The sequence below is a fragment of the Polyodon spathula genome, chromosome 5 (assembly GCF_017654505.1).
Source record: "Polyodon spathula isolate WHYD16114869_AA chromosome 5, ASM1765450v1, whole genome shotgun sequence".
NCBI classification, from domain to species: domain Eukaryota; kingdom Metazoa; phylum Chordata; class Actinopteri; order Acipenseriformes; family Polyodontidae; genus Polyodon; species Polyodon spathula.
Genome location: NC_054538.1, coordinates 26,968,161 through 26,990,963, shown reverse-complemented (window position 1 = coordinate 26,990,963; position 22,803 = coordinate 26,968,161). Strand labels below are relative to the sequence as shown.

The 22,803-nt window shown below is 39.3% G+C and overlaps 2 protein-coding genes across 3 annotated transcripts in view; one reads left to right on the top strand and one right to left on the bottom strand.

The window, feature by feature from the left end:
* LOC121315774 (lysophosphatidylserine lipase ABHD12-like) overlaps positions 1-16,005 on the top strand; it is a 46,463-nt gene extending 30,458 nt beyond the window's left edge. The window contains exons 8-13 of the mRNA XM_041250162.1: positions 102-139; positions 4,961-5,040; positions 6,495-6,577; positions 10,686-10,764; positions 11,138-11,265; positions 12,101-16,005. Of these exons, the coding sequence (XP_041106096.1) occupies positions 102-139; positions 4,961-5,040; positions 6,495-6,577; positions 10,686-10,764; positions 11,138-11,265; positions 12,101-12,134 (442 nt within the window). The 3' untranslated portion in view covers positions 12,135-16,005. The remainder of the gene's footprint in view (positions 1-101; positions 140-4,960; positions 5,041-6,494; positions 6,578-10,685; positions 10,765-11,137; positions 11,266-12,100) is intronic.
* Positions 16,006-16,493: 488 nt separating this feature from the next.
* LOC121315773 (glycogen phosphorylase, brain form-like) overlaps positions 16,494-22,803 on the bottom strand; it is a 33,874-nt gene continuing 27,564 nt past the window's right edge. Inside the window, exons 16-20 of one of the 2 annotated variants that reach the window (XM_041250160.1) lie at positions 22,312-22,453; positions 20,930-21,137; positions 20,538-20,675; positions 18,983-19,049; positions 16,494-18,438 (exon numbers count right to left, since the gene is read on the bottom strand). In XM_041250160.1, coding sequence (XP_041106094.1) covers positions 18,286-18,438; positions 18,983-19,049; positions 20,538-20,675; positions 20,930-21,137; positions 22,312-22,453 — 708 coding nt within the window. In that variant the 3' untranslated portion in view covers positions 16,494-18,285. The remainder of the gene's footprint in view (positions 18,439-18,982; positions 19,050-20,537; positions 20,676-20,929; positions 21,138-22,311; positions 22,454-22,803) is intronic. The other variant, XM_041250161.1, reaches the window with a different exon arrangement.

Sequence of the window (22,803 nt, the reverse complement as noted above, 5' to 3'; positions counted from 1 at the left end):
TAGCAATAGACAAACAACGTGGTTTTATTTTTTAAAATTTTTTGTTAAATAAAAACCTCAAATGGAACATCACTAATGAGTTTTATTATTTCCTCTTTCAGTGTAGCCTCAAACTTAGCAAGACACCTGTCTGAAAGAGGTAAGCATATGGTCATTATGTAAGCCACATCTTTCACAAACAAGTATAACTCCTTTCTCCCCTTAATTTTACTTTATTTTAATTTAACAAAACACACAATAAATCAAATAACTCAACCTACCCTTTTACAAAAAAAACACTTAACCATACACACATCAACCTCAGATTTTAAATTTTTTAGAAATTAAAATGGTCACTCCATCTTTTTTACAGAAAACATTATTAATACACCACACCTCCTCAACTCTCCAGATCATGCATCAATTTATAGTAGTTATAATTCAACTGAACTCTACATTTCACCAGTGTGTTAAACAAAGTCATAACGTTCTCATCCCCCTCTCCCTGCACTTTATTTTTCCTACATTTGTACATAGCCAGTTTGGTGTTAAAAATCAGGTTAAGACCAGTGAACAGATGAGCTAAAAGACTCAAAATAGGTAATAACCGGGAGTGTGAAAACAATGAAACACGGTCTTTCTCTGAGCACAGAATGGACAGGAATCAGCTAAGGCAGGGTTAAGAACACGAATAAAAGAATTAACAGCGGGGGGGGGGGGGGCTTATACAGGCTGTTCCAGGCAAGTGCTACGTCCTCCTCTTCCCACAGTCTTGCTCTCCAGGGCGTGTCAGGGAGTGCTGTAAACTGGGTCTGATGCTGTACCTGCATACAAACTTTGTACAGAGCTTTGCCCTCCATGATGGCTAGGAGCTTCCCACTCAGTTCATCAGATTCCAGTGGAGGCCCTGGGGGGGGCATCAGCTTCTTTGAAAGCGGGGGACACTCACTGGCTTGGGGAGGGGGTCATTATGTCAGGGAGGGGTTGTTCTAGGAAGCACTCCTTTAGGAGCAGCAGCGCCCCGTCAGGCAAAGCAGCTTTCAGCTAGCACAGATACCTCTTCACACAGCACAGGGAATGCATCCCTCAGCCTCTCGGCACTCAGCCAACAACCCTGCTGCAGGTCCAGCAGATGGTATAGTTTCGTGAAGCAGGCTCTAATCAGTAGACGTGTAATGGCAGGTGAGTTGCCACTTTGAGTGTCCAGGCAAAGGTTGTGAACTATTGGCCCTTTCTGGAGCCAGTGCAGGTTGAGGGGTTCTTCCCCTCTCTCAGCCCTCAGCAGACACCAAGCCTTCAGCATGATGCTGTAGAAAAGAGGCAGTACAGACAGATCCATCCCACTACTATTTATCAAGAACAAAGTTTTATCCAGCTATAGCGCCCCTACTTTATGAAGCAGGGCGCAGGTCAGCGTTCTCCATGGCAGACCTTGCGGCGGCTCCATGCACACCAGCCAGTGCCACAGTGTGGAAGCCACAAGGTTTTTGGCCACCAGCACTGCCCCTGTACGATAGGTGTGACAGAAGCCATCACCACCTACCCAGCCGGCCTTTCACAGCACCCCCTCGCAGATCTTACTCTCACTGGCCTCATCCCCCAGGTGCACCCCCAGGTACTTAAATCCTCCCCTGCTCCAAACAAGCCCGGCTGGCAGTGTTGGGGTTCCACAGCACCCCCACTGCCCCAGCAGCAGGGCACAGCTCTTGTTCCAGCTGAAGATATTGTCTGAAAGTCTGCAAGGGTGATGTGCAGTGCCCTGACATCATGCTCCCCTTTCACCATGACTACTAGGTCATCTGCGTACGCTGACACTCTGACAGGGGGATTGAGGCAGTGTGGTAAGGACAATTCACTGATCACTCTGTGCAGTTCATGAAGCGGGGGTTCAATGGCCAGTGAATACAGCATGCCTGATAATGCGCAGCCTTTCCTGACACGCCTCTCGACTGAAAAAGGGACGCTCAGCTCACCGTTGATCTTTAGCACACTGTCAATGTCACTGTAGAGCACCTGAACCCGAAGGACTCCATGGTCCTTCACAAATACTGGTGTTCAGCCCGGTCAAAAGCCTTTTCCTGGTCCAGTGAACTCAAACCAGTATTCAAACCAAAAAGCTTTTAGACTGCCAATACATCACGATTAAAAATAAGTTATCAAAAATTGACCTGCCGATCACACAATATGACTGGTCTGAGTGTATCACCGACCCCAAAACCTCCCTGAGTCTATTCGCCAGAGCTCTTGACAGCAACTTGTAATTCACACCCAACAGAGCAATAGGTCTCCAATTCTTTATTTTGCCCAGTCCCCCTTTTTTGGCAGCAGCGTTAATACTGCCCTCCTGCAGCTGAGTGGCAGCTCTCTCTGGGCCAAACTTTCTTTATGTACGGCCAGCAGGTCTTCCCCCAGCTCATCCCAGAATGCTCTATAAAATTCACTGGGGATGTCATCAATACCAGGGATTTTTCCATTACTCAGTTCACTGAGGGTGGTGGAGAGCTCCTGCAGTGTAAGCGCTCTAGCCAGCCCCTCCTTCTCCTCTTCAGGGACCTGTGTGTGTGTGTGTGTGCTGTATCTCCTCCTGTCTGTCTGGGGAAAAGCTGTGTATAAAACTGCACAGCCCTCCCAATCTCTCCCATCCTCTGTGCACAGGCAGTGGATCAGTTTGCTGTGGCCCTGTTTCTTCTCCAGGCTGAAGAAGTAGCAGGTTGTGGCGTCCACCTGTGATAGTCTGAAACCTTGACCTTGTTAACACGCCCTGTGCCTTTTGCGTCCAGCAGGTTCAATGAGCGATGCTTTTTTCCTTTGAGGTCCTCAACAAGCCTGCTATTTGGTATGGACTCCAGAGCCTGCTGAAGCGCTAGGATGTCCGTCTCCAAAACTCTCATTGACTCACTCCCTCACCTGAAACATGGATTCCGAAGTAATAAATATTACATATTCATGGTTTTCAATTTTGAACTTTAATGACATATTGAGATCTTCATTGATGTTATCCGGAATGACACAATGTGCTTCAGTTGCGGAGCTTTGCAGCCCAGGGGAATTCTCTTAATCCCTGACATTACCTTTCCATTCCTGGCTAACTCCCTCTCTATCATTTAATACGAAAAAAAGGCGGTACATTTGAAATGGTTACTTTTCTTGCTGGGGCTGCAAGTGGCAACAATGGTATGAACGTATCATTTAACACTATTCCTTTTTCTACTATCTGGTTTACCAATTCGGTTGTTTTTAAAAACATTACTATTGCACCACTCATATGGGAAGCACATTTAATGTTATCGCATCCTACTATCTCCCCGGCCGCTGGGACACACCTTTCCAGGGGGCAGAACTGCTCCAGGGCAATTTTTACTCTGTCTCCGTGTTAATTTTTCAAAAGGGAAATTTAGGGGGTCTTAAATTATCATATATATTACACACACACACACACACACACACACAAACTGAGTGTACAAAACATTAGGAACTCCTTCCTAATATTGAGTTGCACCCCCTTTTGCCCTCAGAACAGCCTCACTTCGTCGGGGCATGGACTTTACAAGTTGTCGAAAGCGTTCCACAGGGATGCTGGCCCATGTTGACTCCAATGCTTCCCACATTTGTGTCAAGTTGGCTGGCAGTGGATCTCTACTCTGAATAGCTCGTTCCATCTAATCCCACAGATGCTCAATTGGATTGAAACAGCAGGAACCGGGATTCATCAGACCAGGCAATGCTTTTCCAATCCTCCAGTGTCCAATGTTTTCATTCCTTACCCTACTGCAACCACAGTTTCTTGTGTTTTGCTGAAAGAAGTGGAACTCTGTTAGGGCAAATTCTGCCATACCCCATTTGTGTCAAGGTACAACGAGTTGTGCATTCTTTTATGAGTCTTTCGGCACCAATGTTGTACTGGACTGTCAGTTGACTAACTGTAGCCCGTCTGTTGCTCTGCACAATTCGTGTCAGCCTCCTTTGACCTCTGTCATCAATGAGCCTTTTTCGCACCACAGGCCTGCCGTTGGCTGGATGTCCTTTGGGTGGTGGACCATCCTTGATACACACAGGAAACTACTGAGCGTGAAAAAAAAAAAAAAAAAAAAAAAAAAAAAAAAATATATATATATATATATATATATATATATATATATATATATATATATATATATATATATATATATATATAAATTGCTTTGGCAACACCTGTATTGTAAGTCATGGCTGTATCTACTACAGTTTGATTTTCAAACACAGGACTGCTGGGCTTGCTGTAAAAGGCACTACACTTCTCCAGCACATAGAGATGCGGGCAGGGCATCATTTAGAAATGAGATGTTCCATGACAGCTGATCTATTCTCAATAAAGATCATGATAATAATAATTGCCTTGATTCTGTGTTTTCTCATTCCTTGCTCACTGGTTATTATTGTGCAAATAGGTGAAACTGCCAATCCCAGGAGGGATAGTTTGTATAACGTTAATTTGGAGGTCTATTTAGAGCCACTTTTCAGAGATATGTAGGTCATCAACAAACACTTGTTATTTTGATCTCCCATTCTCACTTGCCAGATCTGAAGGAGGAGCTGAGAACAATTAAAAACGTCTAATTAGGCAACTTATTAGTTCAATTAAGGGTCTATTTAAGTAATTGAGAGCTCAGTTGGAATGAAAACCAGAGGACACAGGGGGTCCCCAGGACTATGGCTGGGAAGCCCTGCTGTACAGTATTTAAATAGTGCAATGCAGCATACACTGCAGTGTGTATGTTTACAGCTTGTTTACAGCAAGAAATTGTATCCATATACACAGAATCAATGCAACATGTAGTATTGGGTTTTGAGTTCCAAAGCAAGGCATGTGTTAGACTGATTTTTACATACCCTTGTTAAAGATGATTCTGCTTATTGTAACCAATTCTTGCTTAGTGGTGTTGAAGGGGGTTTACTGAAATTCAATTTAAAATATTGTTGCAATCTGCTTCTTTTGTTGCAGGGAGTCCTCCTGATGCTTTAATCCTAGAGTCCCCATTTACCAATATACGGGAAGAAGCTAAAAGCCATCCATTTTCAGTGGCAAGTAGATTTTATTCTTGAAATTTAAAAAAAAAAAAGAAGAAAGATAACTGCTACGATATGCTGTTTTCAAAAGATATAGGGATATCTTCAAATTTTACTACCGTATTTAGAAATATTATTAGCAATCAAAATTTGTGTACAAAGAACTAACAATTTGTTAGTTTATACTAAACTGACTGAGCAGTGGGGCTGCATAATGATTTATTCAGATCAATCTATCATTTTATGTGAGACATTTATTTCTACTGAAAGGGCATAACTTTCAGTAGGAATTTAAATGGTTATAACAATGCAGTAAGCACAGGATTAAAAAAAAAAACATTATTTCTAGTGGGGCTGTCCATTAACTTCTGCGATTTGATGTGTACATTTGTTTTGGGAGATTCATATTTATTTCCTGCTGCACCATTTTAATACTCTGAGTGCATGCCAGGATTGAGCGAGTAGTCATCGTTTTGAATATAAAATTAGTCACGGAACCTCATTGTGTAGCACCGCACTCAAACTGAAGGACTTCTGTGAATGAGAAGGTTTATTTAAAAAAAAAAAAAAACTAAACTAAAAAAATATATATATATACATTTTGACGGTTGATTGGATACATAGAAGGTTACTTGTTAAAGTGAGTTTCAGTATCACAGAAGTGCATCTATTCAGCTGTACTACCTGCGTGCTGCTAAACATTATTTCTCAAAATACACTTTCTAGTAGTTCTACAGACAACAAATGAAACCCATGACGGAGAACTCTTTTAGAAATTCAGGATCGATGAATTGACACCGATATGAGTGTTCTAACAAAGAAAGTTATAACTGGGGTGGGGGGTGCCGAGGGACACATAACACACAACTGACTAAAGTACAAAATAAAATAACTCCCTCTCTATAATGCACATATAGTGAAGGAAAACTGTAACTCTCCATGAATTAACCAGTCATAAAGCACCATGCTATATTGCGTGAAGAGGGGAAGAGGAAATGGGCTCTCCCCAGGTTCAGCTGCCGGAGCAAGGCTGAAGCGTCTCGTCTCCCGGAGAAAGCCGCAGCTCCTCTCGCAGCAAAAAAGTAAATACACTAAGAAAGATAACCATGTAATAGGCCTAATATTTATTTAGTCAAGGTGCCTGTGTTATAAAGTGCAAGCTCAGCTTTTCTTCGAGAGACAGAAACGGAAGTTAGACTGAGAAGCTGTTTACAGTTTGAACAACACTGGTAGTCTATTTACTGTAGAAATATGCATGAATCACTAGTATAGGGAATTGGGAGACATGCTGTAACAGTTATCTCCGAGGCGTGTTGTAATCGAGAGTCTTTTAGCAAGGGAGCACTGTACCAAAAGTACCTTGCAGCCTTTTCATTTTTGTGAGCAGGGATTTTAAAAATCATTGTTTTTGTTTTTTGTAGAACTATATGATGAACCCTGACCTTTTTGATGTTTGTTCTTCCTTGTAGATTTACAGAAACCTACCTGGATTCGACTGGTTCTTTTTAGATCCAATCACTGCAAACGACATACGGTTTGCAAGCGATGAGAAGTATGTTAGTTTTATAATTTCTCTCTGTTCTATTTAAGGGTTTACTTCTCCTTTTCACTCTGTCATATTACAAAAGATTATACAGAGCAAAAACAAGATTTTTTTTTTCCACATTGTGACTCCACACTAAAATCTTAGTGTCTAGATCTCTAGTGTACTGTAACAGTGGCATTTAAACAATTTGGAGGAGTTGTAGCAATTACTAGGAGTGCACAGATAAATATTTTCTTGGCCGATACCGAAAGCAGATGGTTATCTCTCCAGATCGACCAATACCGCTAATAATAGATAGTGCAGGTAAGCTATTGTAAACTACTAGAACAAGACATAGGGCCTATATTTAAACTGTTTTATAAATGTTAAATGAACAGCTATCTATACGTACTGTATTTATGACAGATGAACAGGGATTGTTTACTTGTTGTATTTACTTCAGAAAATGAATACAAAGAATAACATAGTATTGTGAGCTTGACAGCAATTTATACATTTGTTATACAACAGTCACACAAAAATTTATACTAGTAAAAACACTTCTGTAGAAAAAAAATGCGACTTTTAAATTTTAAAGCCACTTGCTGTCAAACATTGGGTATTATAACTTCTACCTATACTGTACAGTAGAAAAGAAAAATGTTGCCTACGCAATGTCAACTACAACGATGTTCATTAAATTCTTATTTTAAGCATACACTGCTTACAAATGCAGCACAACTTAAGTTGTTCACTTAATCAAAAAATAATTTCCAGTTACATAAAATATTCAATTTCCTTTTGCAAAATTCAGTCAAACTTGTTTCTTAACAAAAGACGGCACAATAATTCATTTCTGCTTCAAAATGCCGCCGAATACACTGTGCAACCAATGCAGATTAAGCAAGATAAACAAATATTATAAAAGGTAATTTTGAGATACATTTTGTTATAATAATAACTTAAACCATCTGTTATTTGTTTAGGATTCAAGCTATATTTAAAAAAAAAAAATAATCATAATAATGATGTAGTATGCATGGGGGTAGGGGTGAGGGTTGGTAGGGGTTGCAATCTAAAAAGGGAGCCCGGCTCTTGTACAGCAGTATCGGCGCTATGCTTCAGTGCGGGAGGTCCCGGGTTCGCATCCCATCTCCATCTGTGAGAAACCCCACCTGCAGGAACCGAGATCTTACAGTATTCTACTCTCAGTTTATCGTTGGATTTTATGTAGCATAAAGTCTGTTCTGCTGCACACAACTTGCTATCCTGTTGACTTCAGATGTTTAAAAAAAATTTAACACCGCTCTTTTGAGACGTATTTATTGCAGGCTGATCGCACGTTACACAGCAGTGCAAAGTAAGGACTGTCTGAGTGTTCTTGCGTCATTAGTAAGCGCGCCTGACCAATCCTTAAATTTTGTGCTGGAAGAAATTCAATCATGAGTATCTGTGTGCATTATCGGCTAAAATAACAAAAACTGCTGATAGCCTATTGTGTTTTTTTTTTCCTTTATCGGTGCCATGCCGATAGGCTACTGATTTATCAGTGCACCCCTAGCAATTACCACAGTTGTCCATTTAGGTCCTTTTTGGAGAATTACAGTAGTTACAAAATGTATTCTAACTTGCCTGAGGTAACTACTGTGATTACATGATTTCAGTGGAAGGACATTAACACTGGCCCTCCGCTGTCCAAGCACAGCACTTGTAAGTTGGTAAATCAGTATTCTGGTTCCCTTTCAAGTACGAAATGTAACCATTACCAAATGGGTATTTACCTCCTGAAGACCTGAATCCTGAATATTGTATACCAAAGCTGCTCACCGAGCCTCTGATGCAGTCGTGACTCCGCCCCTGAGGGATGAAAAGGACTGCGCTCACATATCTTGGTGCCATTTTTCCTTTCAAGACTAACCTGATTGGAAAGCCTTGTTCAGATAACTACATTGTTGCTTTTATCTGTGTATATTTGATTTTGTTTTTACACAGATTTATATGTGATATTTAAACTAATTGCTGTAATAGTTTTTTTCTAATTTACGTGTATTGTGTGCACTACAGCCTGTTGCTTGTTATGTCCCACTGCGGCCTTATGCCCCGCTTGAGTTGCTCCTTTCCAGTGATCCAGTAACATAAGTCGGCTGACTTTATGCTGTCCACCCAGACTGCATAGCTCTGGCTGGAGCTTATTTTAGTTCTCCTTTTTTCTAAAGTCACCAAACCAGAACCGAACCAACCCGGTGCTAAAGCCACTAGACCAGTACCGATCCGGTCCTGAGTGATGCCAAAGCCACTGAACTGGTACCGAACAGGCTTGGTGCCGACTAGGTACTGACCCTGTTCCAGCCTGCTACCGACTGGTGCTGAGGTCACCAGTCTGGTACCAAACCGGTCCCGCTTGGGTCTTGATCTAGACTGAGGCAGCAACTGTGTCCTGTTTTCTGCATTGCTTGTTCCTTGCCTTATGCGTGGGTTCTATCCCTGTGAGACATGCAAGGCCAGTCTGCCTATTTATGACAAGCATGGCAGGGACCAGAGCACACCAAGGAAACGCTGGTCAATCGCAGCTTCTGCGAGTTTTGCTCCCGTTCGCCAAACGCATGCTTGAAGAGGTTGTCCTGCAGCCCCTGAACGGCTGCATTTAAGCCATTTGGGTCTGTCCAATAGGGTTATTGACACCCTACAAAATGTCCATGCGTTCCTATTATGGGTACAAGTGGGGTGTTTCAGACGTGTCTGCTTCGTGGGTTTGACTTCCACGAGGTGTCCCGTGGCAGTAATACTGCAATTTCTGCAGGACCTATTTGACGAGGAGAAAATCCTCCTCGACATTTAAAGGTCTATCTGACAGCTATTTCAGCTTGCCATGTTAAGATTGACTCTGTCTCCCCAGGAGCTCACTTCCTGGCGGGGCAATTTTTGAAAGTGGCTCTGCAGCTTCGGCCATTTATAAAGGACATTGTTCCTTGGTGGAGGCTAAACGTGGTGCTTAATGCACTTGTAAAGCCTCCATTGGGGCCCCTGCATTCAGCTGAGCTGAAATTTGTATACTTTTAAAGTGGCTTTATTGCTTGCAATCGCCTCCGCAAAGGCTATGACAAAGGTCACGCTCCATACCAATCCTGCCTTTTTGCCGAAGACTATCTCGGCATACCATGTCAACCAGTCTGTGGAATTTGAGGCTTTCCATTTACCTCCTTTCCAGTCTGACAGAGAGCGACAACTCCATATGGTCTTCCCAGTTCGGGCCCTGGCGTACTATGTTGACAGGACGAAACGCTGGAGGCAGTCTGAACAATTTTTTCTCTGCTGTGAGGTGAAGTCCCATGGTCAGGCCCCATCTAAGCACCGGCTGTCCAAGTGGATAGTAGACATGGTCAGGGCTGCCTATTAGCTGACCAACTTGCCCCCTCCAGAAAAGCTCATTGCCCATTCCACCAGGGTCATGGCAACTTCATGGGGTTTATTCCAGGTTGCATCTGTCAAAGACATTTGCAGTGCAGCTGAGTTCTACACACTTAATGTCGTGGATCCTCAAAATCCTGGTTTTAGAGCTAGAGTGTTAAGGGTGGCTTCTCTGTCAACCCTTACAGCACAAGCATAGAGGTGGAAGTGTCCCTCAATGTTTTCACCCTAGATACTTGTTACTGGGGTTCCAAATGGATCCAGTTGTCTAAAATCTTGCCCTTGTGACGACTTTGGTACACTCACACATTCAGTAGTGGTTACATTTCATAATTGATAGGGAACATTAGGTTATTATCATAACCCTGGTTGCCTGAAATAGAAATGTAACCATTAACCTTCAAGGTCACTGTGTCCATGATTGTAGCAGGCTTGAATATGAATATGTGAGGACAGTCCTTTTCATCCCTGGGGGGCAGGGTCATGACTGGGTCACAGGCTCAAAGAGCAGCTTTGGATACAATTTTCAGGATTCAGATTTGTTAGGAGGTAAATACCCCTTCTTTAATGGTTACATTTCTATTTCAGGAAACCAGGGTTATTTAATTGGTTCTTAGAAGTCCTTTTGTGTATATTGGCACCTTAATCAAATTATATTCTATTTTAGCATATCCGCACCAAAGGCATTTAGTGCATTGACATCACTGATTCCCTTTTTGTCCTCCAGTGTGAAACATATTACGTGTCCTATGCTGATTCTCCATGCAGAAGATGATACTGTTGTTCCATTTCATCTTGGAAAAAAGGTATGTCTTTATATATTTTTCTGGCGCTTAATAAAAGGCTAATTCATGTTTCTGCTTTGCCTTGTATTGTAATGAAATGCTAAACCTGAAAGTTTTAAATGATGCTCAAATATATAGTGTAATAAATCTGTTTGCTATGGGAATATAGGAAAGTTATTATATGAAAAACTTACTGAACAGAAACATAATCATTGGTTATATATTGTTTAGTTAAAGATTTGTATTGCATTAGTAGTAGTATTATACCAAACGCACTGCAGTGAGAGTGCCAATTCCTTGAAAATCACAGAGCTGATATTGTGTGGGCTAGGCATTTAATTAATAATTTTTTTCCCCTCACAATCGTTTAGTCTTTTGTTCTGTGTTCCTACAGCTCTATAAAATTGCTGCTAGCTCTCCCAGCCTACGTGGATACAAAGTTCAGTTCATTCCATTCCAGAAGGCCCTCGGCTACAGACACAAGTTCATATACAGGAGTCCAGAGCTACCACATATATTGAGGTAACTAAAGATTGGTCTGTAAATGAAAGACTGGTGTATGGTCCTGTAGTAGCTTAGTAGCTCTGAAATGGAAACCACACTTAGTAGTTCTGAAATGGAAACCACACAAATTGTATTAAATTAACATGTTTTGCTTCATAACGTCGAATAAAACCTGCTGCATAATGTTACGTCAACATTTTGAATTACATACCACTTTATAGTTTTCCATATACTTAACAAAAAAATTGAAAAATGTGACATTTCAAAATCTAAAATGAATTACTGTACTACTGTCATGGATTCTGGTTGACTTCTGTGATATCATTCTGTACTTCCTTTGATTTACATGAAAGATCTAAATTATGTTTATGTAGTTTTTGGGGGTTTTGCATCTAGGTGATGCAAAAAAAGGGAGAGAGAGAAGCAATTGGTGAAGAAAAATGTACTAAGTGCTGCTTTACATGAATCAAAGGAAAAGCAGTGATTTAACAAATCATAATTAAATCTGGATTTCTGTCATTTCTACCAGAAGATATTTCAACTCCTACATGCTTATGCAGCCCTACGTGCCTAATTACTGCTTTTCCTATAATTGCTTAAGTGTCTCTGCACTGGGATGCAGCATTAAAATATCTGCTAGAAGTGCTAGTAATTATTACACAAAAAATGCCTTTAAAAACTGACTGCTCTGAAGTGAGACCCTCTTAAGGCTCACATAAGCTGAGAACTCGCATCACTTGTATGTAATCGTAGCCTAATTTTTGCAATGATAAAATATGATTATAAAGAAATGTGCACTGGTTTAATATTTGTATTTATTGGTTTCTGTTTTTTTTTTTTTCTCTCTCTCCAGGGACTTCCTTAGCACATCTGAGTCACATGTATAGCTGTACATTGTGGAGTCTGGATTTTTTTTTCCCCCTTATCAGCATGAGAAGATGCTTTCTTGATTTCTGTCATTCCTTTAAAACTGAGAACAAACAAAAAAGAGCAAGAGAGAGACAGACACATTGGATCTGTTTTTGTTTTGTTTTGATTTTTGGTACAAAAGGACAGCCTGTCATTTTAAGTAAAACATAATAAGAACAAATAATAATAATTATAAGTTGAGCACAAAGAAGATAAAATGCACTAACAAGCCTCATTCTGCAAACTAGGGGTACGGACCTCCCGAAACAAATGAACAAGAAAGGGTGGTCTGGGTGAGATTATTTGCACATCATATCTAAATAATGTGGAAATTACTGGAGTTGCTTTGAAATGAACGTGCTACGTCCGCTGTGAAGGGAAAGTCCAATATCCTTACCTAAATACAGAGCCCAGTGATAAATGTTGTATTTATCTGTGTGTCCTTTGCAGAGTGGTGTGTTGACAGCTGCATTGAAGTGAGCCCAAAAAGTCTGAAATCTCACCGTCGTACTAATATGTATGTAAATGTATCCTTTTAGCCCTCCTTTCTATACAGTCATTACAAACAGGTTTTAACTGTTTCTCTTGCACTTTTATACACATATCCCAAATGGCCGAGGTTGATGTTAAAAGTAGTTGCTGGAATGTATTTAATCAAATAAATATTTGAGCAATACATGTATGTGGACAAGTTCTGCCCTGTTTAGGAGTATAGGGGTCTCCAAGCTTCTAGGCACCACACTTTGACTTTAAAATCAGTGGTAGTGAAATTAATACAAAACCATGCTTGTACTTTTAAAGGCTGTATACCTGCAGAACCAGTATCCTTTACTGAATGATTGAAAAGATAGACATATCCTGTCAGCCCTAGTAGAACCGGAATAGTACAGAGGAATGGGGTGATGTTTGATATGAGGCAGGCAGCTGCACTGCTCTGTTATAGCTTGAATTAGAATGTAAAATGAAGAAAAAAGTTTAATCGCATATCTGTTCTGGATGTTTTTTAACTCTCCTTAATAACCAAGGTTATTGCATTACTGACATACAAGTAATACTCCATTTCAGAGATTTAGATCTTCCATTGCTGTTTAACACTATTAGAGTCAAACCTTGTCGTTGAGACCACCTATATACAGGGTGTTTTTATTTTAAAAAAAGTTTACCCAATAATAAATTAGAAAAATTAATTTAGAAACTTAGAAGCTTTTGTACATAACAAATTAATAAAAATATGTGAACACATCTACAATGGGTGTTGAAAATTTAACCATTGGCATTTATACACTGGTGACATTGTTGAATCATGTTTGCACAGAACCAGTCTCCCTCCATTTCCACACTGAATAGCCGGCTTTGATGTTGGCTCCCTATATTCCTCAACAGGATATTTCTTTAAATAATTATCTGCACATTTTGTTTGATTTTGTTTCAGCATTATGTTTCAACCAAAGAAAAACTAATTTATTGATGTTTTAACACCATAATTATTCACGTATTTAAAAAAAAGATATATCTCCCACTGAGCTGAGGTGATTCACAGCTCCCATAAGACAGCCAAGGTCAGAATTGATTGTTCTTAGATTCCCCTCTGCTCATATACATCTTGAAAAGGTAATCTAATGTTCTAATTTGTTATTGGGTAAACTTTTAAATAAAACACCTTACAGTGGCCATTTCACTGGATATAAATCACCTTGGATAAAGGTATCTGCTAAATAAACAAATAATAATATAAAAGGCAGCCACTGAAGGCTATTTTTAGTCTCTTGAGCAGTTGGTATACAGAGTTGTTGGACTGTACTAACATTTTGTTGAAATGAAATATAGCATCTTAATTTAGAACAGTCATGGTCAGTTTACTGGTAACTGAAATCGGTGGGCAAATCCTCCCAGTGTTTTGTAATGAATGGATGAGGACGGGCAAGTAATGTAGCGAGTATGCCAAACTGGAATTGCTGGAGTAAAGTGGTTTGTGGCGTTCATTATTTTAGTTCACTCCAAAGACTCGTTGATTAACATTTTATTAATGGCATTGATTATGGAGTGAAACTAAAATATCTTTGCCTAAAAGACTTGGACTTTCTTGTTGGTGTCTTTTTTTGGCATGTTCGGTTTTACTCTGATTTTCTTACAATATATAGAATTGCAGTTGCATACTAAAAGTGTTGTCTTATAAAGTCATTTGTAATGTATTTATTTTTTGGCAACATTTTTTGCCAGTTATTAATAATGGTTAACTATTGATTATTACTATACATCTTTGATCTCACATTTCTAGATGTAGTCATTCTTTATAACAGATCCTTAATCTAAAGTGTTGTTTGTGTTTTTATTTTATGTAATATCAAGACTAACCTTTTAATTTTACTGTTCATTTAATTTTTTTTTTTTCCACGAATGTCTAACATTCTCAAATTGTTACATTGAACAAAATACAAGGCAGCTTCTGTGGATAAGTTGGAAAGCTGTTGAATTCTCTTTCCAAAAAGAAATATGAAGAAACCCCCTACCTCCTGCTGTTTGAAGGGTTACACCTGAAAATCGTTGTCATCTCCATTCCCATGACATGAGTTGTTTTAGATTTATAATACCGCTATGTGGGTCTTTTTGAGATATTCATACAGGGTCAACACTGGAAATCGGGTTACATCAGAGTACTGGAAACATGCTTTATATTTATAACAGTTATCTTTGAGGTTTTAGACAATGCATGTTTATCAACCTTACCAACACGTTTTAATAAACATTTAAGAAAAAACAGTATTCTACATAAGGGTGGTAAAGAGCATTTAGTTCCAGAAACAGTTCTGCGACCCAGGTGAAGCTCAAGCTACGCTGTGTTCATTACCTTCATATTCATGATTGTAACTGAACTGTGTTTAATGGCGACTACAAGTATGGGACTTGCAACAGGGACAGGTTGATTTAATGATTAGTAAAGGTGTATCCAATGTTAAGCCATAGCAGAGGAATTTAAATAAGCGTGAAGCCATCATTTTAAATATCTGTCATTTGTTACCCGAGTCGCAATGTGCCAAAAAATAAACTATTTGAGTAAGCAGCAATTTCCTACTATACATGTGGTATAGTCAGATTGAGGGGGCAAGTTGGGTGCTTCATGTCACATTTTTACCTTTTCAAAAGGCACAGGCACATTGTGCTCATGACAGTCAGCAGTGTTGGTAAATGTCAAAATAATTGTGAAAGAGCTTGTAGGAGTTTCTCAAAACTGTAGCCAACCCCCTTTGCTTGATGTGTTTTGGCACAGTTGAGCACCGTCCCACACAAGATTTTAGAAGCCTGACAGTCAACGCGCCAGTACGAATGATGGCTTCACGTGTATCCACTCCTACTGGCACTGCGCTGTTCTGCTCTATAAGTTTGTGTAACCAAAACAGGGACGTCTTTTTGTTGAATCCTTTTTCTAAAAGGAACGGTCAAGTAATCATAATCCACAGCAATGTACATATTCATTTCTTTGCTGTGCCTCACATATGGATTATGAACTCATAAGGTAATGCTTGCTGGTACAATATCTGTTTTAGTAAGTGCAATAATAATATAATACTACTGTTAGTAGATAATTGTTGCCTTTCTTATGAAGTCTTGTGAATTTAACACATAGTTAAAACAAGGTCTAAATAACCTGGAAAATGTACTGTATATTACACCTTTACCTGTGTCTTCAACAATACTAACATTACATTTTTGAGGACACAGATTTAAGACTGTTTTGAGGGCATGGTTAGTTGATTTTGTTTTTTCTTCCTTTTATTTGTAAGCTGCTAAACCTAAACTTGGCTCAATGGTTACAGATTATTTTCTGTATTTATTTGTTTTATTTTATTTTTTAAATAAAAAAGTACTTCAGTGTATTTTTGGTTTTGTTTAATTTTTCATACGAAGTGGCAGTTCTTCAGAACCATATAGCAGCTGAAATATGCCTAGTAACACTCATCTATCGGAATGTTTTTTTTGTATTCTTCCTTACTATTAAATTTGTGGTGGCTGTCAGTTACAGATTCATTATTTTCATATTTTTCAACATGGTGTGGATGTACTACACAGTACATGCCTGGTACTCGCACCTGAATATGTTATACAAATAATTATATATTTTAGTAGACCTATCCAGTTTAAAACAAAAAAAAAAAAAAAAAAAAAAAAAAACATGTACACATATCTAATCAAGCTAATAGATTTAAGTTCAGAGATTTGTTGACAGTTCAATTATTTAAAGATAATAAAAATCAGTGTGTGTGGAGCAAGAAGTGTACAGTTTGTTCAATCTTATAAAACAAAATAGTAATATAAAAATAAAACAAATACAAGTTGTATACATTCCTTGATTTATTTATGCACTATAAATTTAAAAACACCAAACAGCTGATACAAGACACAGACAATAGAAAGGTGATGGGGTAAGCATGCACAGCGAACATTTTTGCCTAGGTAAAAAGCAGTGAAATTTGAAGCGCTTCACACAAGACTTTTTTGGAAAGTAAAACACACTTGATATAGACCAATTATTCTTAACCTAACTTCCAAATTAGTTATTAACGAGTTATTCTCCAGTAATCATCAGCACCCTCACTGTATTATTTTAAAATACTGGTTAATGTTAGACTGTAAAAAAAAAACCCAATAACACAGTACTTAACAGCCCTTGAGTTGAATGTGTTTTTCTCTTTTCAGGAAATTACACTGGGATAAAAAAAAAAAAAAAAAAAAAACTTTTAAAAATGTTTCATATTTGTTTACTTTTAGTTAAAAATCCTCTAGTTGTATGAACCAGGTGTACTTTCTTTAGAACCTACAAAGCACACAATCGCATCAGGTTTCAGGCAGCGCTCTGTTAATGTCCCTCCGTCCAGGTCTGCACAGGCCCAGGATTGAATGGCAGGGGATCTTTTGGGGGGAGACTGTTACAACTGGTAGGTGTATTATAATGTGAACAACATAACTACAGTGCTACCAAAATAACCAAACTCATTTCACTTGTGACAAGATCTGCACCTAGATTCCTAAGTCGACAATTTTCTCCAAAGCAGGTAATGACATGGGCAGCATACTCCAGTGTATTCTGGGAACTAAGGAACAAGCCACTGCATATGTTGAGCATTATTGTACTTTTTATTTCACTACATCTCACTAGTGGTGTCTTTATTCCATCTTTACTCCACATGAACTTGGCAACTTCCTAAAATTAATTTCCTAGAAAAATTCTATCAGAGCTCACTTTACATAAAATCCTTCAAATTAAAAAGATTTTCCTTCCATTAGTAGAAACTGCTTAATGCAGTCTAACGATCTGTCATAAGAGTGATAAACCTCTCATGTAGGATATTTATATTGATGCCTGTTCTGAAACATGCCCTGCGTCTGCGTCAGACAAGTCTGAAAGTTGTTTATCAGTTCTAATTTCAATAATAATGACCAGTCAATTTACTGAGATACACCGCAACCTGTCAACATACAAATGTACAGTACTTGACCATTGAGTTGAGGAATGCAAACCTTTAGTTGCAACAGAAAACTACATGCTCTGCACACACACACACACACCAACTGTGCTAAAGATAACAGTATCAAGTAAAGCAAGTGTCAGCTTCAGGGTTTGCCATTCCTCAATGAAATTTGATCCCATATAATGTCCTACATGCTGCATAGTAGAACTCATAAACCAACATATTAACTACAAGTGCTTCCAAATACAATCAGTTTGGAAATGGAAATGTATTAAAACGTAATCCAGCTTAAGTCAATACAGATGACAGTTCTTATACAAGAGGAAGCCCTTGAAAATAACTGTTTCTTCTAGCACATACTACACACCTAGTCACTGACTAGAGGGTTGCTAGGACTCGGCTTGTGCTGAAGAAAGGACGATGAAAATGCTCCCTGCTTTATACCATAATGAAACTATGAAAGTGCTTTTAAAGTAGCCTCATTTCATAATTTCCTACCTGCAGTAAGTATCATGTGTTATAAAGCCAAGACTGAACGGTACTAGGGAAGTACTGAAGAATTGGGGCCCTGTGATGTCACCGGAGCCCTCGAAAGCGGAATGGCTTCCTTGAAGTGAGCACTGCTGTGCTCCGAGATCTTCCTCTGTGTCTCCGGGGCCTCTCACTCTCGGGGCTCGTTGGGAGGAGGGATCTTCACATCCGAAGGCTCCACTCCCCAGATCTCCCGCGCGTATTCTGCAATGGTCCGGTCGCTCGAGAACTTGCCAGAGCCAGCGATGTTCTTGATCACTTTCTTGGTCCACTCCTTTGGATTCTGAGAAAGATGTGACGAAGTTGATGGGGGGCGAGAAGCTTTACTTATTGCCAGCTGTAACACTTTATACTAAGATATCAGTATGTTAACCCTAATTATAAAAAACACTCTATGGTAGAATATGTAGTAATACATTATGGTTTTGTATATCAGATATATATATATATATATATATATATATATATATATATATATATATATATATATAAATAATGTATATGATTAATTTATGATTACTTTTTAATGAATTCAATAGAAAATATCTTGCCTTACAGTGTCTCCATTCAACCTAGCCTATTTAAAAAAAATATATCCTGTATAATGCCTGGCCCTGTGCATTTGCCAGATGGCTGTGCTTTCACTGTGAAGACAATACAAATGAAAAACAAAACCTGAGTGACCGGAATACGGAATCAGGTCGGGCCTCAACAATCTCATTATTACGTGACTATTTCTTTCTTCCAGCACTTGCTGTTTTTTGTTGTTGTTATACTTCAGTCTCTTAAAAGCCAGTAAGGCTGAGACAGAATGGCATCAAACCTACCTTGTAGAGATCATTGACCTTCTCTTGACTGCTAATATAAGCTTCATAGTCTGCAAACACTTTGAACCTGTGAAGGAATATAAAGGCTGTGAGTTTCACAGGAGCTTTCTCACAGAGGCAGAGACTGTCAGAGTGGACACCTGAGTCATAGTGCCTTGGGCAGCCCATCACACTAAAGACTCCAATTTGCCAAAAGTGCAAAAAGATACTCGGACTCCATTTGCGATGCCATGTTGATATTAAATTAAAAACCAGAGAATTGTCTTTCTGCATGTTCCAAGCTAAGTGTAATCCATCTTTAAAGCTATCTCTCATAAACTGTTCTTGGTTAAACTTAAGTGTAAATGGATTAAATGAACAATATATGATGTGGATGGTGGATAACTTCACTCCTCCTTTCTCTGCATGAACCTGACTGTTGCTGCTCTGTTAATGGACTTTAATTACTCACTGCACTAAACTGGGAAAGAAATATTACCTTTTTTTTTTTTTTTTTTTTGGATTCCCCACTCCCAAAAGGGAACATGAAAATGTTTCAGATTTGGAATGTACTGTATTGTGGATAATGTGTGTGCTATATATTGTCTTAGTTTCCTGTTGTTCTGCTGTCAGTGTCGTAAAAGAAATAATAATAATCATTTCAAATGCTAAATAAAAAAAATAAAAAAGTGTAAATGAGTTCAAATACTTCGTTTTTTCCTTTCCTGTTTGGACATTGTAATGTGCTGATTCAGACTTTATAAATGTCAGACTGGTGCCACCTGTGGGTGGAGTTGTGTAGCCTGGAAGCATGGTATAATGGTCAGCCTTTTATTTTAAAAAAAGTGATTTCTGCAAACTGTCCGCCACACTGCTTCAGTTTAAGGTGCAAAAGTGCATAATGGAAAGGATTCAATAGAAAAAAGTATATTCTCCTGTTTACAAAAAAACCCAAGAAAACTAACATTTGTTGTACAAAGATGAGATCTTTGAAATCAGGATTTGATGGGTTACTGTTTCTTGAACAATTAATTTTATTAATTTTTAAATTTGCTCCCAATTCGGAATGTCCAATTATTATTCAACCTGGTTCGCTGAACTAACTTGGGAGAGAAGACGACGAGCACTCACGTCCTCCGAAACGAGTGCCATCAGTTGTCCACTTTTTTCACTCTGCAAGCCTGCAGTGCAGCCACATCCGGAACTTACAGCGTCGAAGGACCATGCAGTTCTGAATTGCATACAGGCCGGACCGCAGGCACCTGGCCAGCCACAGGGGTCGCTTGTGTGCGGTGAGCCAAGGTCTCCACAGCCGATCTAACCCCTATCCTGCCCTGGCAGCGATTGACCAATTGTGCGCCGGCCCCTGGGAACTCCCGTCAAAGGCCGGGAGTGGATTAGCTTAGATTCACACCGGCGATCTCCAAGCTATAGGGTGCATCCTGCACTCCAGGGCAGAGTGCCTTTACCACATGCGCCACTCGGAAGCCAGGTTACTGATTCTTGGTTAAACTATAGTATACTCAGTTTGAAAGGTTTCTACAAAGAGATGTGCTTCGTGGCTGCTGTGGTTTACCTGTCGTGGTTCATGAGCATGTTGACGATGTCTTTGAAGAGATCAGGCTGCTTGGGGGAGAAATAGCCACTGCTGATCTGATCCATCACCCGCTTGAGCTCTGGGATGCGGTCATAGTACTCTCTGGCATTATAACTGCTGGGGACACCAAGCCGTTGCACAAACAATTGTTATGATATTCCAAAAGAACAAGACCGAATATGGAAGCAGTCCTTTACCCCCCTCCCCCAACCAAGAACATGATCAAATGACAGCTGCTAATGCAGCTCAGACAATCAGTATCACAAAACAAGTGGAATATATTTCAGTGGTGGTCACTGTTCATTCTGCAATCATTCTAGTATACGTCGTTCAATGTCAGATTCAAACCCTGTTTTCACTCCCCCACTCACCCAGTCTTGTCCATGGTCTCCACATCCTCGACTCTCATTCCAAAGATGAAGAGGTTCTCTTCTCCAGCCTCCTCTGCCATCTCCACATTGGCGCCGTCCATAGTGCCGATGGTGAGGGCGCCATTCAGCATGAACTTCATGTTCCCGGTGCCAGACGCCTCGGTGCCAGCCGTGGAGATCTGCTCTGACAGGTCAGCAGCGGGCACCACTGGAACAACAAACACGCACAGACACAAACACGCACACACACAGACAGGCACAAGAGCCAAGAGAGCAGTGAGCTTCACGAGTGGAATCCTACACATGAGGACACACACATTCAACCTCTTATTTATGAAATACTTCTCCACTTTATAAAAATGTATTGTGAGAAGAAAAAAAAAACTGTAAATTCAGTAGCTCAAGATTTACTCTTTTTAAAGTTAAAAGTAAATCTGTTTGACAATAGCTGTGCAACAAATGACTTATCAGTAGAAGACAATGACTACTTATATTTAAAAATACAGTAGTGTGATATACAGACAAACAGAAGGAAAGTCCCTAAACACACACCCATATTCTCTGCTCAAAAACCCAGCCTAGTTTCATCACTCGATACATCATTCACATAATTAGGGCTAACTAATATACAAACCGAGTTTCATCACAGACACTGTGGTATGTTCATACTGGGAACAATAAATTATGTTCATTGCTTGTATACATAATTTCCCAAACCACTTATTTTTGGTTTTATTAAATTGCTCATACATCTTTTGTGGGCGCTTGTGGGAGTAATCTATAATTACAATTGTCTATTTTATTTGTTTCTCCAATGAGACAGCACAGACCAATTACACCAAACTCCATAAACGAATGAAATAATAAAAAAAATAGAAGGATAAGTACCTTCTTTTGACCTAATGGTTTATGAAGATTACAAGGTGATACAGTGCAGACTGACAAGGTGATACAGTGCAGTCTGACAAGGTGATACAGTGCAGACTGACAAGGTAGTAATCAATATGTGAAACCTTTTTTTTTTCTTTTATTAAAAGAGTGCCTTTCACTCACCAGGGGGCACTATTTAGCTTAGACTACAGCACAGCATACACTGTTTCCTACTGTATACTGAGCCTTTTTGTTTTTTTCCTTCTTTTCTGAAAATAAAACCAAACATGTTCTCTGTGACATAGTGGTTCTCAACCTTTAATTTGGTTTTGGACCCAAAGTGTAATTTACCGATAAATTAAAGAAATGCCTAAATCTAGATTCTTATTGTTTATTTACTGAAACCTTTCTGTGACACACACTGAGAACCCGAACAGGAGCCAGACTTCATCACTCAAGATACACAAATGAGACATTTCAGAATCATTTGACCTCTTTGTTTAATGTCTCACCTTTCTCAGCCAGCGATACTCTGTAGTTCTCCAGGTAGATCACTTTGAGTCGATCTCCCACGACAGGGTCGTTATTCACAATGTCCGCGATGGAGGTGATCAGCTTGATGATCATTTTGGCCATGTGGTAGCCTGGGGCAGCCTTCAAGGAAACAAGCAAGACATTTCTTTCTACATGCCAGTACAAAATAAGTAATAAGCAGGGGTTAATTTGTGCCAGATTGCACTAGATCCAGTACTTAATGAGAAATAAAAAATGAGATAAACCTCATGCTGTTGCCTACAGGATTGCAGTGAACAGTTTTTTTTTTTGTACATTTGTTCTGTGCTCTGTTACTGACTTGTGGATTACACCATTTTTATCAATGGCATGAATCAAGATGCCAACAAGGTATGAATTTCAAGCCTTTATTTTTCGATGTGTTTGTTTTAGAAAATACATTTTTCTAATTTAATTTAATTTGTGCCGGATTGCAGCAGATCCTAGTTCCA